The 17,993-nt window shown below is 44.0% G+C and overlaps 1 protein-coding gene and 1 long non-coding RNA gene across 6 annotated transcripts in view; one reads left to right on the top strand and one right to left on the bottom strand.

Annotated features, from left to right (window-relative positions):
• The window catches only part of DELE1 (DAP3 binding cell death enhancer 1), a 22,547-nt gene extending 13,861 nt beyond the window's left edge, over positions 1-8,686 (bottom strand). The window contains exons 1-5 of one of the 3 annotated variants that reach the window (XR_015705296.1): positions 8,442-8,686; positions 8,172-8,283; positions 7,837-7,957; positions 7,311-7,454; positions 679-734 (exon numbers count right to left, since the gene is read on the bottom strand). Coding sequence is in view for 1 of the 3 variants with exons in the window: in XM_087760082.1 (XP_087616208.1) it covers positions 679-734; positions 7,311-7,454; positions 7,837-7,957; positions 8,172-8,283; positions 8,442-8,548 (540 nt within the window). In the remaining 2 variants the exon portion in view is untranslated. The remainder of the gene's footprint in view (positions 1-678; positions 735-7,310; positions 7,455-7,836; positions 7,958-8,171; positions 8,284-8,441) is intronic. The other 2 variants (XM_087760082.1, XR_015705295.1) reach the window with 2 other exon arrangements.
• LOC148055523 (uncharacterized) overlaps positions 8,624-17,993 on the top strand; it is a 23,522-nt gene continuing 14,152 nt past the window's right edge. For 2 of the 3 annotated variants that reach the window (XR_015705297.1, XR_015705299.1), the window contains exons 1-3: positions 8,632-8,763; positions 12,885-13,131; positions 13,254-13,403. This is a non-coding gene — a long non-coding RNA (uncharacterized LOC148055523). Of the gene's footprint in view, positions 8,764-12,884; positions 13,132-13,253; positions 13,404-17,993 lie in introns of all 3 variants that reach the window. The other variant, XR_015705298.1, reaches the window with a different exon arrangement.

The following is a 17,993-nucleotide window of genomic DNA, read 5'->3' as shown; positions in this document are numbered from 1 at the left end:
TACTGAATTTATCTCCACTCTGTTCACAGTGTCCTTGAGCAATTGCTCAGCTGACTGATTTTTAAAATGGGGAATTGTCTGCACCTAAGACTGTGAATTGCGAGGAATTAGCAGGTTTAATCACAACAAGAACAATAACATAATTTACAGCCTTGTGACTCTCAAGCTGATGCACCCTCTTCAAGACCAAAGTGTCTTCCTCTCTATAAGAGACAAGAGCCAGTCCTGATTTGCAGCTTTAGGAGGAGTGACACCACCTTCTCCAGTCATGGGTTGTCTGGTAAAAACCAAAATAGCAACAGCATGTAATCACCTATTGAAAGATTGCATAAAAATGCAAATACACAAGAACAGACTAGGGCTACCGCAGAGATTTTTTTTGTTTGTTGGGTGGGTGGGGGTTGCCATTTTCTTTCAGTACTTCTCTACTAGCACTCCTGTTACACTGACACCTTAAAGGATGGCGATGCCAGTTTGTAGTTCCTGGAACTTTGCTCTGGCTAAAGCAGAGGGCAGCATATCACATCTCTCCTTCTCCTGGCCTCCAGCTGTGCAGGTCAGAAAAGTGTCTTGCATGTGAGCGGGTTGCTCAGGCTGTGCTTGGGGTTGCATTGAGATGTCCTCCTGTAGGGAAGGGGCCTCGGGTGCAGGCGGAGGGTGCAAAAAATGAAAGCATACCTTTGCACTGCGGAGAACTGGCTCCAAGCTGGAGCTCTCAGGGATTTGGAACTCCCCTACATTAAAAGACAAAAGAAGAATAAAAGCAGGGTTAAGCGATGCCGTATCTTCGCCTCTTCCTCCTCTTCCCATCCTCTCTAGTCCACAGCTCTTTCCTAGATGACTGATCACCCATCCAGTCAGGGACATTAAGAACAGAAGGAACACTGACCAATCTGACCTTTGTATCAAAAGCAACCGAGTGCCACATGAATAGAGTCCTGTAATCTGCAGTTGGCTAATGCACCTCCTCCAGAAAGGCCCCTAGTCTTGATCTGAAGACACCAAAAGGCAGAGAATCTCCCGCTTCTTCTGAAAGTTTTTTCCAGCAACTTGTAATTGCTGCTTTAAACCTCTGCGCTTCATTTCAAATTAAAATACATCTGGTTTCTGCTCCCAGGTGCTGGCTCTTCTAGGCTTTTTTTCTCTTTACTAAAAAGCCCATTCTCCTTTTGATAGTCCTGATAGGACTAATCAACCCCTCTTGATTCCTGTCTGTGATTCTAAACAGACCATGCTGTTCATGTCTTTCAAATGAAGTACTTTTCTGCCCGAGCTGATTAATTTTATGACTTTTTGCCACTATTCCTGAATTTTCAACATTGTTATTGAAGTGCGGACCCTCTCACCAGTGTTCACAGGAAAGGTAAAATTGCCTCCTTATTCGAATTCGTAACTGCCTAGTTTGCATGTATCGGAACTGTGCTTCTATTCCCATGGCCCAGGGCATCACACCAAGATCTCCCACTTAGATGCTTGCCTCCCTAGCTCCTTTTCCAGGTAATTTCTTTCTAGGGTACAGTTCTGCTTCTGCATGGGGATGATCAGATGTGCTATTCCAGCTGCATCGTATGCAGGCTTAGGTTATCACCCCAACGTGCCCCACTCGCTCATCGCTGCCCTCTTAGATATGCTGGGACAACCACGTGTTCAGCCACTATCCGACCGGTTTCAATCAGAATTATCTAACGAAAACATCTACAGCAAAAGCTAAGCCACCTTGCTCTTAACAGAATTGTGCTGGAAGTGATTACACAGGCATTTACGCCAGCTACTCTAAGAGGATGGTGACCTCCAGCAAAGAGGACAAACAGGTGAGGGCTGACTGAGGCCAATTATTTTTAACCTGAATCACCATAAGCAGCTGGGTCTCATTGGACACCTAACACCAGGTGCTGAAGCCTGCATCACCTCAGGCCAGAGCTGCTGACACAAGAAGTACCTGTGCCCTCCCCGTGTCTCCCCGTCTCCCTCTCAAGCTGCGTGGCTTGATTCCTGGTGCTATACAGCTACACAAGCACTTGTGCCGGCACAATGGCAGGAACGAGTGTGCAACAGGCAGGATTGCTTCTTGCAGTGCCTGCACGGTCTTACAATGCACATGAAGCCGTGGCCTGTGTACCAGCTGCAGCCTCATTATTCCCAGATAAATAATTCCCCTTTGGCTGTATTAAAATGTATTTTATCTGAACAAGCCCCACTCACCCAACAAGCAAGATCGCTATAGCAAACACAATGTCTGTTCATCATTCCATCAAAAGTAATATAATCTGTGAATTTATTAGTTGTGCTTTACATTTATTTTCAGATCAGGCATAAAATTATCTGATCTTTCTCACCGTAAGACTCTATCTCTTGTTCAGGTATCTCCCTCATAATATAATTTGTTTTGCCATACATAAAACAGCAAGTCTCATGAAAAAAATTGTCTATTAAAAATTCACCCAACTATTTGTTTAAACAACATTAGTACATTCATGCTTTTAAGAAACTTTACATTTGGCACAGACATCTACTCCTAAATCAGAGATTCGTCATTTACTGAGAAAACACACTGTAATTTGGACAAACCATTACCCCATGAAAAATAAACAGAAACTGATTCTGAATTTTATCAGCCTGCAAAACTGTCTCATGCCCCTCTCCCACTGGAAATCCCTCCTCACTCAAATCCCAGTAATCTCCCCAGATTAGAGTCACCGCTCCTGGAGAGCGTAAGGTCATTCGGAAGAAAACACAGGGACCAACTGATCGTGACACCCAGTGCCATCTCCTGAAGGACCAGACTATTGAATTCTCTCGGAACTCACCTTCGAGGCTGGGCAAGCCTCACATCCAAACTCTTCAGGGATATCATGATCTTTAAGACTTGCCTGTTTCAGAGCAGCTGCCTCAATACCAGGCACACAATCTAAAAGCAACGCTTAGCTTCCTTCAGCAGTAAACGGAGAAATAAAAGCACCCCCCCAGCAGCAAAGAATCCCATCCCACTTCAGCAGAATGAGAAGATCAGCTTAGATTAACCTTCAGACTATCATTAGGTAATACAAGTTCACGCCAACGGTTTGTTTCGTATTTCCCAAAGAATGCTCAAGCTTTAGCAGAACTTCATAGGAACTAGGTTTTGAACGTATTCATTGCTATATTACACGCACAGAACCACGTTAAATTATTCTTAAGGTTCTATGTTCAAAGCACACGAAAGCTGGGAATACCACAGTTGGAATTTTCTGTGCAACTTTATTTCTACTTCTTCAAATGTGTGCTATGATGTAACATGACTATGCCTCCTTTTTTCCATGCGATCTTGCAGCCGTCTGTGTACTGGATGCCCAATGCTCACATATTCAGCAGATAATAAATATTTGGTATTTCCCCACTGTTCATCCTGTACTAATCAAATGTTGCTCAAAGCTAGCTACAAATGAGGAATTAATAATCTTCTCATAGACAGTCTAGATTGCTCATCCCAAAACATCCAAACGCTTCACAAGAACAAATTCACAACAAAAGCTGGACAAAATCCAGGATTTCTGCCTCATGGAAAATTTTAGTGTTTCCAGTTGGTTTCATTGCGCTTTGAAATGAAAACACAGTTTTGAAATGTCTGTAATCTCAGAATTGAAATAATGAATTTTACAGTTCTGCCAGGGGTAAAATACAACTCCCCAGGGCAGCATTCAGCTGCTACAACACTGAGACTGGCTGTAATCACCTGCTCGTTCACTATGTGCCTTTAACTTTCAGCAAAAAAGCTTCGCGTGAGGCACGAATTGCATGAAAAAAATAGGATGTGATCACGCAGCTGAGGACTTCCTGATAGTAATATCCAGAATGCTATTTTAAAGCAACTTTTAAATGAATTTCCTAAAGTTTTCTTTTTAAACACAGTAAAAGTAATAGATTCTATCATGTTGGGTTATTTTAAAACTGGAACGGCTCATCTGCAGAGCTGGGGTGTTTGGATCCATCACAAAGATCTTTGCCACTTGAGGTAATGAAGTAGCTGACAGCAATAACAGATTGTCACTGTACATGTAGACCAGCACAAGCAAGTCTGGAAATTAACTGAAACACTGAAAGAAAGGGTGAGGATGTGGAATTCTCTCTAGAAGGTCCTTTGCCATTGCTGGCAACAGCAAACTGGAGAAGTGAAGGTACATTCTGCTCTGCTCCGAGTTCTGGAGGTCTGTTCTCTAATGGCAAGACTGTACTATCAGATTCCCCTGCATCATCTGCCAGGCGTCTGTCCTTCCCTTCCTTCTGCTCTCCCCAGCTTCTTGCTGCATTCCTATTTAGCCAGCCTCATTCTCCTTCAGTAGTTAAACACCAGAAAAAAAAAAATCCTAAACATTAGGCAGCTTTTTCTGTAGAAGGCAAAACATACTCTGAGAGAAAGGTATCACCAAGCCATCACCAAGCTTCACTTTAAAACATTCCACAGAAAGATTCACGGGACTTCTCACATTACAAAACTATGTATTTTTTCAGACTCTCCAGTGACAATTACTGAATCTCTTCACCGTGACTTTTCTCAATAAATTCTCACAAAATGGATGCACAGCATGATGTGAGAATGTAACCTGAGGACTTATGTATTGAGCAAAATCAAATTATTTCTGATATATATTATCTCTGACAACTGACATTTGTAGACGCTTGTGTAAGGAACAGGGATTATAAAGTCATGCTTTTCCTGGCAGAACTTTCCAGCAATCAGCTGTTCTGTAATCTTCTGAGCAGGAGGTTTCAGCTGGACCAATTAAGTTTAATTGGAATGTGTAATTTTACCTAATCACTTCTTGGAACCCATTTATACTTCTGGCCTGTAGCAACGAGTTCCACAATTTACCTGTGCACTGACCAAAGAGGTACTGTCTTTTGTCTTTTTTCAGGCTCGCTCCCCGATCGTTTCTGTGCTGCCTATTAACATGTGTACTATGAAAAATGTTGTCCCTATTCATCTTCCCTCAACACTTTCAGTTTCACAGAGTACTAGCACACCCTCTGCCACTTCTTTTTTAAGCTGAAGAGTCAGTCTGTATTGGTATGTAATTGTCTCCTTGTCATCCTTTTCTATGCCATTTTTGTTACTGTTTTTAAGACAGTGTGTCTTTTCCTTAAGTGTTCAAGATGTGGCTGCATCATAGATTTACACAAACCTACGATACCATCTTGTCCTCAGTTCCTTCCTTTACAATAATTAACATTTAATTGGCCTCACTGCTGCTGAGCACTGACTCAACCTTATCAAAAACATATCCACAGTGACTTTAAATGTTCCCTGTGCAATATAATGATTAATTTGACACTCCTCATTCCGTATGTGTATTTACAGTTACATTCCCCTGCGTATACTGATTTAACCTACCTTGGGATTACCCTTCTTTTAGTTCTTGTGCAATCTTTTGCTGTGACTTTCACAGTTGACTGTCCTGAATAATTTTGTACCATTTGCTTCTTCTGTCATCTCACTCGTCACCTCTTTTTTCCAAATCACTGCTGACTGTTCTAACAGAACATGTTTCAACAAAGGACTTAGGGGAATCCACCAGTAACAGCTCTCCACTGTGAAAACTATTTCTTGTATTTTAAGGAGTTACTAGCCCAAGAGTAGCCCCTCTGACTTCCTTCACATCGGCTTTATTTCTCCAGACAGCTTTTTTTTTAGGTCCTGGCTGAAAGATTTTCAGAAAGCTAAAAGCTGGATAATCGTGCTCCACATGCCTGTTGACTTCTCCAAAGAACTCTTAACAGATTTACAACTCTTTTAAGTCTCTGCAACGGAGCAAGCTGGCCTGAGAAATGGCTTCCTAAATCCTTCCAAGACCTTTGATTCTTTGATATAGCACGCTCATCCAGGTATCTAACATCTCTATTCTATAACACAGTTTCTATCAACTTAGAATTACCTTTTTTGCAGTTTTGCGGATCAAACAACCCCCTCTTTTTCAAAAGCCAGCACCCAATTTGTCAGTGTTCATTCTTCTGGTCATACAGCAGATTTAAGCACTGGATTACATACCATCATTAAAGGCTCAGCAATTTCATAGCTTCTGAAGAACATCTGAACAAAGAGCATGTGGCCTTAGTGACTTGTTACCGTTCAATTTATCAGTTTGCCCAAAAGCTCCTCCTTTTGACTCTCAGTAGGAAACTGTTTGTCAGACACAGACACACATTCACTCCTGAATGTTCAGCTGTGCCAACTGAAGGCATCACTGTCTCCACTTATTCCCCACCACTTCTCCCAGAGGTCCATGTCCAGTAATCTGCCAGCAAGGCAGTGTGTTTGAGTGCTTCTTAATATGCTCCAGGCAAAAGCAGATGGGTTAAACAGTCTAATTGGCAGTTTAGGTAAATTAACCTGGCTGTTTTCCTGGAGCTAATTAGGAGACATGGAAACAAAATGCTCCATTTGCCAACTGATGGGAATGGTAACCTCTGGCAGGAGATGGGTTTGACAAGCAGTGACGGGCAGTAGCTTAAATCAGCACAGAAGAAAGCCAAAAATCTGGAAGAAAGCAAAGAATGGGGAACCTCTCTGGCCTTTTCTGCAACACCTTATATCATCTAGTCAACATCTGTGGGACTGATTTTTACATACCTCTTCTACACCACAATCATACGTTGTCTCCTTTTCTACCTCCTCCAGCAGGCTTCCTGCTTCTTACAGTTTTCCTGAAGTGTTTATACATCTAATAAGTAGCCCTGTTGTAGGCCTCATCTGATCTTCCTTGATATGACTTTTAAATTTAACAAGTAGGACATGCTTTCCTGGATAAGACTTCAATTTTTTTGAGGTATATCTTCCTATTTTTATAAAACTCATTTTAATAAGAATGTCTTTGATACCTCCTTCCGCTGTCTTATCTACAGAGTAAGTGCTCGGATATACACTCTCATCTTCCAGGAAGAAAAGAATTCCTTTAGTTTCACACCATGTACATAAGTCTCCCAGATCACTGGTGCAGTATTCACCTAAATCCTTCTGGCTGCAAACATCTGCCCACAGTAAAAGAACGGAAACTGGATGCTGTAATGAGGTCGCTAAGGCAGACCAGTATTGGTAAAGCTGATGTCACCTGCACAGTTACAGCGCGGGCTCCTCCCTGCCTTCGGGAGCTTTTTTCCTCCTGTCTCTGGACTGCTGATTCATCTCTCTGAAGTTCTGTCTTTCCACTCTAACCTATCTCCTCAAGTGTCGATAAATGGCTATACACTTCTTGGCTCCGAGCTTTGCCTTGGGGAAACTCAGAGGCTCAGAAGTCCTTCTGCCACGAGTATCCTATCCCGCAGCACGTTGCACGTACCTACTTCTGCCCAGGGCTGGCTCTCTCCTTGCCCTGAGGGGATGCCTGAGGATGAATCCTCTGGTACAACCTCTGGACTTCCTTTCTGCAGGAAGTGGGACCCCAGCTGCGCACTGGGACAGCTGGTTGAGGCTTCAGTCACCGCTGAAATACAGAGCGCAAACCAGTTCCCGTTAGCTGTGCAGTGTCTGCTTTAGGAGACAACACCAAACCGTGTATCTACCCAGCGTCCTTCTCTGCTCTGACCACAAAGCCAAGCAGGAGGAAAGTTCAGGAAGCAGAGACCAGAACAGAAAACAAAGGTAAGGGCATGCGGGACGCAAAGTGGGATTGCACCAAATAGTTAAGGAACAGCGAGATTCCCCTGACAGATACCAGCCCTCACTCTCCCCAGACAGCTTGAAAGATAGTTGTCAGCTTCTCACAACAGCTCTCTTCCAGTCTTAATTAACATATCATGAGGCAGAAATCCTGACCAACAGCCGGGCCCTCCCACAACCCCTTCTCACAAGCCAGAGCTGCTAACCTGTTTGCTGAGAGGGCAACGAAGAAAGCCAGAGAGACCTGTGCTCTCTCCTGGCGTCCGGCAGCGACCTCAGCCATGAGATCTGTCTGACCAGCTGCAGAAGCAGCGCGCCGAGTGCTCCCTGAAGAAAAGCAAACACAAGTCAAGGAAAACTGCCCCACTCCCCCTTTCTATCCCGATTCCATTCGGGAGTTCGGCCACGGCTCCGTTTCGGGGAGCCCTCCCGCCACGGCTTCCCCTCCCTGGGGGCTCCCGCAGTGCCCGCTGCTCCCGTCCCCTCTCACGCCCCGCCACCCCCCCAGCCAGGGGCACCGGCCCTGCCCGCTGCTCCTCACCCAGGTGACAGCCTCCAGCACGGAGTACCGGGGCACCAGGCCAGGCAGGGGCTGCTGCCGTCCTCCTCGCTCCCGGCCATCGCGGGGCCGTCCACACTGACAACGGGGCGCTCTAAAACCACCAGAAAACACCGACACCGTGAAGCTACAAATCAGACCTCAGCGCCCCCCCCCGCCCAGCAGCGCCCTGAGGGCAGGGGGAGGCCCCGCTCTCGCCGCAGGCCAGCGCCGCGGCCCGGCGGGCTGGGTCCCGGGCCAGACCGCACTCACCGCTCGGGGCTGGGGCCGCGGCCGTCGGGGGGCTCGGCGGCGCAGGCGGGGCGGGCGGGGGGCGGCCAGCAGCGGCCCAGGCCGCGGCCCAGCAGCAGCCGCCACATCCCGCCCGCGGGACCATAGAGAGGGCGCGTTGCCGAGCGACGGCTGCCTGGGCCATAGAGAGGAAGGAGCGGCCGAGGGGATCGGCTAGTGCCGGCGGGACTCCCGCGGGACGGAGACGGCGGCGGCGGCCCCCACGCCAGGCTACGTGGAGAGCGGAGGCCGCAGGGGAAAAGCACCGGGGAACGGTTGCAAGCGGCCTGAGCGCACCAAACGGGTAGGGATAGAGCGCCGCCATACCATAGAGAGGAGCCAGAGCGGCACCCGGCCCGCCCCCCGGCGGAGCGCGGGAACGGAGCGGCGGCCGCCGCGCCCCGGGAAGGGCCGTGGCTGGGGGGGGGCCCGTGTAGGCCCCGGGGGGCTCCTCGGGGGTCGGGGTCTCTTGTAGGCCCAGCGGGTGCCGAGGGGGTTCCCTGAAGGGCCGGGGGGTCCCTTGTGGGTCTGGGTGTCCCGGGGAGGGTCCCTGCGGTTCCGCTGTAGCCTGAGGGGTAAATCCCCCTTGGAAAGCACAAGCAGGTGGGGGCAGCCGGTTGTGCTGCAGGACTGAGGTTTCTGTGAGGAGTCCCTGAGCCCAGAGATGAGCCCTGGGGGTGAGGACTTACCACGTAGGGACCAAATTAGCAGTAGGGAGTGCTGAAGTATACTCGAGCCTGTGATTACTTAATAAACCTAATAAATGGTGCCTTTTCCTAATCCAGAATGGCCTGCAACAGCAGGGTAGATGGACATTTGAGTGCACTGCAGTGGGTTAGACAAGAAAAAAATAGCATACTGCAAAGTACTTTTCTTATAGCAAGAAAGTAATTTCAGGTGTGATCAGAAACTCACTCGGTTAATCTTCCTGTAACCAGTGATGTGATTAATTCTATTTGGGAAACGGGTATATATGCGAAACATTTGCGAATGGAAATGTGTAAAAAATGCATTAAGATGCGGTTACGGTTTGGGTTGTGTATGAAGCTGCATCCACGTCTTGTCGGCAGTCAGCCTGATCTTGTGATTGATCGTGCTCGTGCTCGTGCTCGCAGAGGACTTCCTTGGCTTATATCTACTGTATGCCTCTCTGTTTGTTTCAACGGTGTTGCAACAGGAGATGGCAGACTTCCCAACCGAGAGCGTGGCGTGCCAGGGTGAGAAAAAGATACGCTTTATATTCTCCTTACCCTAGTGGTTTCCTTCAGGAGTGTGAATATTGCCGCCCCTATGCTCGTTCCAGCTGAACAGTGTACTTTCATGTTTATTTCTTCGTTCCATAGGCACAGAAATTCTTGGTCATTCTGGCAGTTTGTCTCTCTTTCCAGAATATGGTTTTCTCTTTGCTGGTAATTCCTGTTATGGACTCATAATTCTTGTTCAGTATTGTCTGTGCTTTATGCTTGGCTGGCTGCAAGTTTAGCTCTAAGTGTGGCTTTCCAGGAGATACGTAATCGCTCTCTTTCATCAGCCTAAACGCTTGCTTTAAACTACCGTATTTCTTTTGATTTTCCATAGCTTTTACTTTTTTTGTAGCATCACATGGGATACAAATCCTTTATCCTTTTCACCCCAGATTTGGCTTAATACTTTAATTACAAAGTAATTTAGTTGTCTGTTTTAGTAAATGTGTCTGTAATTGTCTCATGTTAGTAGACTGGTATTTCCTAAGCTACTACAGTTTGTTTGGGGATGAAAATTACACGCAAAATAGAAATATCAGCCTCTCCACTCTATAATCTTGCCTTAAACTTGCTCATCAAGTTGATATCAGTAATTAATGCTCCAAAAACTTACATTGCATTTGTTGGTATTGGTTCATCCAAGATCTTCTCAGCTAATCACTGTATTTTAATGCCCTTAGTCCTAGTTTCAAGTCCCCAGCTGTTTGGAGTGCGATACTCTCTGTCTTTTCTGCAACCAGCAAGTCAATAGCAGAGCTAATCTGTTTTGATTCATATCCTGAGGATGCCACAGGAGTTGAATGACGTCAGTTGTGCAGTTGCTGTGCGTTTGTGTCTTTTACTTTGGAGAAGGAAAACAGCCGAATGAAGATGCGATGAGAGGGAGGTTCTGAGAGACGAGGAAGGGGACCGCCCAGAGCAAGAGCAAAGTTGAGGTAGCGAAGATCAGAGACGTAGGCAGAGAGAAGTGACTCGACCTATGCAGGCAGGACAGCGCGTGCTGCGCAAGGGCTGCTTCTTGTGTCTTTCCAGCTCAGCTAGTTTGCGTCCTTGCAACTTGCACTCAGGGAGTGGAAAGGACATTGAGAAGGAAGAGGCAAGAAGCCATGAGGAATTGCTGCAGGTGCAGAGTGTCTTGCTACAGCTTTTCTGACTGTTGGTGGTGGTATTTTGTTCCACGCACCCAAGGGTGCTGAGGGAAGCGGCTGATGTCATTGCAGGGCCACTTTGAAAGGTCACAGTAATCAAGAGAGGATTCTGGTGACTGAAAAAGGGCAAGCATCACACAGGCATTCAAGAAGGGTAAGAAGAAGGATTGGGCAACTCTAAACCACTCTATTTAGCCTGAGTCTCTGGGAGGTGACAGCACACCTTCTCCTGGAAACTTTGTTTTAAGCAGGTGGAGGACAAGAAGGTGACTGGGAACAGCCAGCATGGATTTGACAAGGGCAATCACGCCTAACCAACCTGATTGCCTTCTGTGATGAGACTGGCTCAGAGAACAAGGGGAGAGCAGTGGGTGTTGTTTACCTTGACTTCAGCGAGGCCTTTGACATGGTCTCCCATAGTATCATCTTACCAAACTGATATGGATTGGGTTAAATGGACTATAAATTGGACGGAAAATTGCCTGGACTGTTGGGCTCAGGGGATGGTGATCAGTGGGCCAGCACACAGAGTGTACAAGAAAGGCTGAGGAAACTGTGCTTGTTATCACACAATAATTTTAGGAAAATAAATACTTTGCTCCTTAGGGAAATAAATACTGTGTTCCTTAAGAAACCTATTTATTTTGGTGGAAAGAGGAAACCAGACTGGTTGTAGAAAGCAAGTTAAAAAAAAAGGTCAAAGTTCTAGGAGGTTATACACATTCTGAGTTTTTTTTAAAAACCTTGTAGTTGAAAACTCTCTTTTATTGACTGGTTTAAACACTCATTAATGCCAGTCTCCCCTTAAAGTCCAGGCAAAATCAACATATCTCCAAGTTCTTGATTATTTCTTTGAGGCACACTTGCCACTGGAACTTTATTCCCTGGGTGCTGGAGCTGTTTCCTCTTATCTCATAGTGGTCTTCTGGTAAGTTACGTTTTCACCTGCGGTCTTCTTTTCCTGCATCTTGAGCAAAGTAACTTAGTGGAACATGTAAGCTTTGATACACAACAGGTTTTTTTTCCTCTAGCCAGAAGTTTATGGCTGAAAAAACCCACCATGGGGCTTTGACCAAGTATACTTGAAACATTGTAATTACAGATGATCTAGTTTCACAGCTCACAGACATAGAAAATGTGTTTGGTTTACTTTATTAGATTTCTTATAATATGTTCATGCAAAAACAAATGTGCGTATACACGCTCTGTCAATACTGCCAACTGCAATTCATTAAGTTTTATAAATTTTTTCCACTAGGTCACTATTGTTAAACAGACATCGAATGCAGGATCAATGCTAAAGATGGAAAGGCTAAATTTCAAAGTAAACAGTCTCATCTTTCTCTTAATAAGTTTATAAGGGGCATTTTTGAGGAAGTCTTAATTAATGATGGGCCTAAAACCTCTCTTAATGCGGGTGTATTTTTCTAACAAGAAAATAAGAAAGAGAAGGTATTTGGGCATAAGCTGTAGCTCGCGCTGCCATTTCGCTCTTCCCTGACTGCTGCAAAGCCCCTCAGTCAGTCATTGTAATCCAGAGCTGAAACTGGGAGCGCGTTTTGGGGATATATCTTGTTGCTTTGTGATGAACTTGGAGGCCCTGGGAGAATCTCTTGGTGTTGACAGCCCCTGACAGTAAATGTCACATGAATTCGGAGGGAGCTCGGAGCCTTCTGGTGACTGCTATGAGAAGAGACGTGGTGACAGAAAACCTGATTGATGAGCCATGCCACAAGTAGAGGGAGCGCTGTGTGGTGATTGCCTATAATTGAATAGTCCACGGAAGTTATTTCTGGGTTTCCTATGAACAGTGACATACACTCCAGAAATGTTTTCACAGGGAAGGCCTGCAGATTTTAACCCTGGTACTCAGCAACTCCCTGTTAACGCAGCATTTACACACTTTAAAACTTAACCGGCTGTTTTAGCTTCATGCCTAGCATAATAATTAAATGAAACGACAACTGGAGGTGGTCAGCCATGCAATTACCTTTAGAAATGTTCCTTTGTCAGCTTTTGCCTCCTCTTTTTAGGGCTTTCTCCCTGTGGCTCAGCTCTGTGATCTGACAACGTGGAGACGTTGGTTATCAAGGTTCTTCCTGATTCTGACAATGCGCTCCTCTGACATGAGCTTGTTGCAGCCATGTTAAGCACAGCGGTGATGCTCCTGGCATTAAATGGGAATGTGAGACATTATAGCCCACTCACCCAGCAAAGCATCTGCTCGCATTGACCAATTAAATTGGCTTCTCTCTCATTAAAACCCTTGTGCAGACTCTGGTATGTCACAGATCTTTAAAATCTCCATTATGAATTCCACCTTCTTCTGGGTATTTTTAGCTTATACTTGAAGAAATTATTATTGTCTCTTGCACTTAAACATATCAATTTCGGCTCCACAGACATCTCCTCTGGGCCATATTCAAAGACCTGAGCTGACTTGAACTGCTGAATCCGTAGGGAGGATTTCAGCACAGCTCTAAGCGTTTGGACATTGGAGCCATGCAAGAAGGAAGAGGAAGAGAAATTCAAGCCCTCCCCCCTTCCTTTTGGTAAGTCAGGAGCACATCCCTTGCAGATTTACTTGGTTGTGCCAATTTAATGTGATTTCTTCTGAGGGCCAGCAACCTCTCAAGGAAGGCTGACAGGTTTTATCAACAGAATGGAAACTGAAGTGATAAGGTGAGAGTTATTGACCTGATAACTAACAAACAGAAAACTTCTTCAGTGTCCCTCAAGCCAAATATTGCACTCAGCAGGTAAGTAAAAGATGGCAACAGCTGTGGTCTTGTCACTGAGTGAGAGTGTGTTTTAGTGTGGAGGAGCAGGAGGTGAACTGTGAAAACAAACACATTCAGTTTGCTACAGACTATTTCCCTCTATTACTTTTAATGAGAGCTAAACTCCAAAATGCACAATGGGACAATAATATTTTAGATAGAAGGAACTCTTCGTACAGCTCCTAAATTCTAGACACCCGCTTGCAATTAAAATGATTGCTTGCATATTATTAATAGCTCGCCAGTAGTTTAAGGCTGTTATCAGGTATGGGACCAATTGGTACTAGCCACTGCACTACTGAATGAAAAGCAGTGCTGTCCTTGAAGGAGCTGAGTTAACAACCTGAACCCACAATGCTCAAAGGAGTTTGAAAAATGAGAGAAATGTAAAAAAGCGAGAGGGGCTGTGTTAAAATGCATCCCTTCAGAGGCTGGCAAGCAACATGGCTGGATTGCCATAGTCAGATGTTAGTAAATGCTGCCTAAGTGGTTTTTTATTTATTTTAATTCTGAAATTGTAGCATGGGGAGGGCAGATGGAAAAGAAAGTGGAGACCTCTAATGAATTATGATTTAGAAGTAATGGAAACAAAAAGTACTGCAAGTACAGCAGTATTTTGTTCCTCCTTTTTCTCATTATATTTTTTCCTGAAAACATGCTGGGATTGCGTATGAAACCTAGCTCTTGCAATTCTCACACATCCCTTGAAATTCTTGTCTGACAGAATATGAAGGCCTTCAGCAGCTGAACAAAAAGGCATGCGACAGAGCTCTTGTACGATGTCTGTCTCCCCTTTCTGGCACCTGGCCTGCTCAGTACAATTGGGAAAGACAAATGGCAAGTGATTGCTTCCTATTCAACTTCTGCATGCTAACTTTGTTTTTCACATGGAAGCAGTTTTGTACTTGCCATGTTTGTCATTCTGCCATCTATCTTTTCTTTTTCCTGTTACAGTTGGTTTTTTTTTGGGGGGGGGGGCGGGTGTGAGGGTACCAGAACCGCACTTGATATTCAAGAAGCAGATGCACCATGAATTCATACAGTGGCAAAGACATACTTTTCTCTCCTAAGAATTCTAAACTTTTGATTTTCTTTTTTTGACTGCTATTGAGCAATGAGGTGATATATTCATAGAACTAGCTATTATAACGTCAAGATGCATTTCCTAAATTGTGCAAACTAGTTCAGAGCCCATCACTCTGTGTTTAAAGTTAGTGTTGCTTTTTGTGGCTAGCCAGATTATAGTTGTCAGGGCTGAAATTTATCTTCCGCTTTATCATGAGGCTGCTCAGTGTCATGAGATCTTTAAGTTCTTGTAAAAAATATTATCCTAATTAATTTAGGTTTTATCAGAAATCCTTTTCACTCTTCCACCTACTTTTCACATCACTTCTGAACACCTTGAACACCATGGGCCTTAATCCCCATGGGACTCCGCTGATGATCATCTTCCACTGTGAAAACTCATCCTTTAGTCTAATCTTCTTTTTCCAATATTAAACTATTAACGCTGTGAGGTCCTTACCTGTAGTCCCCGGCTGTTTAGTTTGTTTAAGAGCCTTTGATGAGACGTTCAATGTTTGAGGTTTGTGGAAGCTTGGGGTGAGTTGGAAATACAGGGAAAGTTTCTCAGCTGGATCTCTGTTATTTACATGCTTTTGACTCCTTCAAAGAATTCCAGCAGATTTAGGAGGCTCAGATTCTTTTTACAAAAGTCATGTTTACTTTTCCTTAATGTGTTACTTTTATTCATGTATTCACTAATTCTGTTCTTTACTAGAGCTTCAGCCAGTATGACTAATATGGACATTAGACTTAGTGATCTGTGGTTTCTTGAATCACCATTGGATTTATTTTTAAAAACTGATTTCTTATTAGTTACCTTCCAGTCCTTTGATAATCGCACCAATTTTCAGTAAAAGGTTACATACTAAGGGTATTAGCTCAGATGATTCATATTTAACATTCTGTAAAAATCTTGTATGCGTATCATCTGCGCCCAGTGATACGTTGTTATTCATTTTGTCTGGTTTGTAATCTACTCTTAACAGCCGTAAATTAAGACAAGCCTTCTGTGAATGCCTTATAAACAAGATGCTGGTTTCAGAGTTTCTCTAAGATTCTCCAGGTGAACAGAGATTATTTTATAAAAAAATTGGGGATTTTTTGTGATGGCATTATCTTTTCTGAGTGCTTCTTTCATACCTGTATAGCTCACTGGCTCTTGCAAGCTTCTTGCTCTTGATGTGTTCAAGAAGGATTTATTACATTTTTTTTTATTTCTTTAGCAAACTGCTTCTAAACTCTTTCTTCAGTCTATGTTATTGTGCTTTTACATTTAGTCTGCCAGAATTTATGTTCTTTTTAGTTTTCCTTTTTCAGACACAACTTCAGCTTTTTGCAGGATACCTTTTAACTTCCAACAGCCTCCCTGATCCTGCTGTTTTATGATGCTAGCTTTTTGTTTTTCTCTCAAGTCTTTTTTGACAGGTTATATGCATTTGCTTTGAGCCTCCAATATAAAATCCTAAAATAGTCTACGTGCCGTCTGAAAACATTTTACCTTTCTGGCTGCCATTCTGAGCGTGGTTTTTTTTATTATTTTTTTTTTAACAAATTTCCTCACTTTTGAATTCCTTTTCTCTGGAATCAAGCACAACCACTGCATTTGCCAACATTTCTTCATTTCAGAGTACAAAGTCATGAATCAGATAAAAGGATTAGGGGTTTTGGCCTAGTCCAGTCTGTAGGAAGGCTAGAAATATCAGTCATTAACATTTCACTGATGCTAATTTCACTAATTTCATTGACTGAGAAACAGGGTACGAAGTGGTTTGCCAGGGCTGGAGATGGTGGGAATTCCTGCCCTGGAACATCAGCTTCTCTCTCCAACCTACAACAGATAAAATGACAGGTAATTGGGAGAAAAAGCAATCTGGGCTGATTTGTCACCACATCACTGAAGTGTGATACTAACTAGCTTGAGTGTTTTTGGGCAGAAGCTGTCTATACTGTGCTGGTGGGAACCAGAGTGAGACAGAAGAGTCATGCTGGCAATGTCCAGTTCTCACATTAGCGGACACAGGAATGATCTGGTATACGAAGAAGTCTGGAAGAACAGTGTGTGAATGCGAGTAGTTCTTCACTGTGATAGTACTAGAGAACAAGAGCTTAGGCTACTTCATGACTTCAGTTTGCATATAACAAAATCTTGGATAAGGTCTGACCACAAAAGGACTAAAACTGCAGATGGTAGAGGCTGGTTTGCTAGCTGATTGTTTTCAGGTCTTTCCAATTCCAGACTGCTCCTTGCAGTAAGTAGTAGCTGCTTAGTAACAGCTCCAAAGGTGCTCTGAAACTGGTGGGGATAAGCAGTCTTTGCCAAGCAGGTGCTGCACTTCCAACGCGTGACTAAAGCTTGCTTACCAGTGAAAAATGTTTACTCTGAGGTTGAAAGGCACCACCACTCAGCTACTGCAAAATACATTTAAAGCCAGGGTGAGCCAAACAACGCCGGTTACAGTGCAACTGCTGACTAGCACTGACTGCTTAGCAACAGTGAGAGTGATATGGATACAGATGAATTGACTGTTTTCTGAGCAAGCTGGGTAGGAACAGAAGTAATTAGCTGCTAGCTGATGAAAAGGCATGCTTAATTATTAGTATAATTATAGATATAATAGACCAGGAATTATTCAGTAAAAGTAAGAAAGCCAATATGTTACAAAGAAGGTAATCAGAATGGAAGAGAAAATGACAGCAGTGTGAATTCTTGAGAAGAAATGTAAAGAATTAAGATGATAAATCTGGGATCTTTTGGGTTTCCACTCTCTGACGTATCAACTCAATTTAACAATGTTGTAAGGCTATACAGAGCTAACAAGGTCTGCGGCTTGTATTATTTCTGGTTTTATATGATGTTGATTTAACTGATTGTATGGCAGTGAAGTTGACCTGTATTTTCATAAATCTCAGAACCTGCACAACTTCACAAGGGTCTTTGTTCTCCTTCCAGCGGTACTGCAGCACAACCATTTAATTTGATGGATCCTGTGGGAAGCTGAGCTATAGCTGGTTCTGATCAATATTGGTAATTGATTATAATTATTTGACAAGGCAGCACTGCTTTCCTTTGGCACCCTGAGTAAGTAATTGTGACTAAGAAGCAGTCATGTCAGTCAGCTGCCCTGCCTGGCCACTGTATCTTAAACTGTTTTTCATGCCCACTGGGGAGATGGCTGGAGATAACAGGCTGAACTGCACTAAGAGTCATTAGGAATATGTTGTTAATATAGGATGTATAATCACTGAAATGGGTAATCTGGGGAAGATTTTAAGTGCATCTCTTCCGATGTCAGAATG

The sequence above is a fragment of the Nipponia nippon genome, unplaced genomic scaffold (genome assembly GCF_047370975.1).
Source record: "Nipponia nippon isolate SJK-2023a ecotype South Korea unplaced genomic scaffold, ASM4737097v1 scaffold_21, whole genome shotgun sequence".
In the NCBI taxonomy this organism is placed as follows: Eukaryota; Metazoa; Chordata; class Aves; order Pelecaniformes; family Threskiornithidae; genus Nipponia; species Nipponia nippon.
This window is presented reverse-complemented; position numbering and strand designations above follow the sequence as displayed.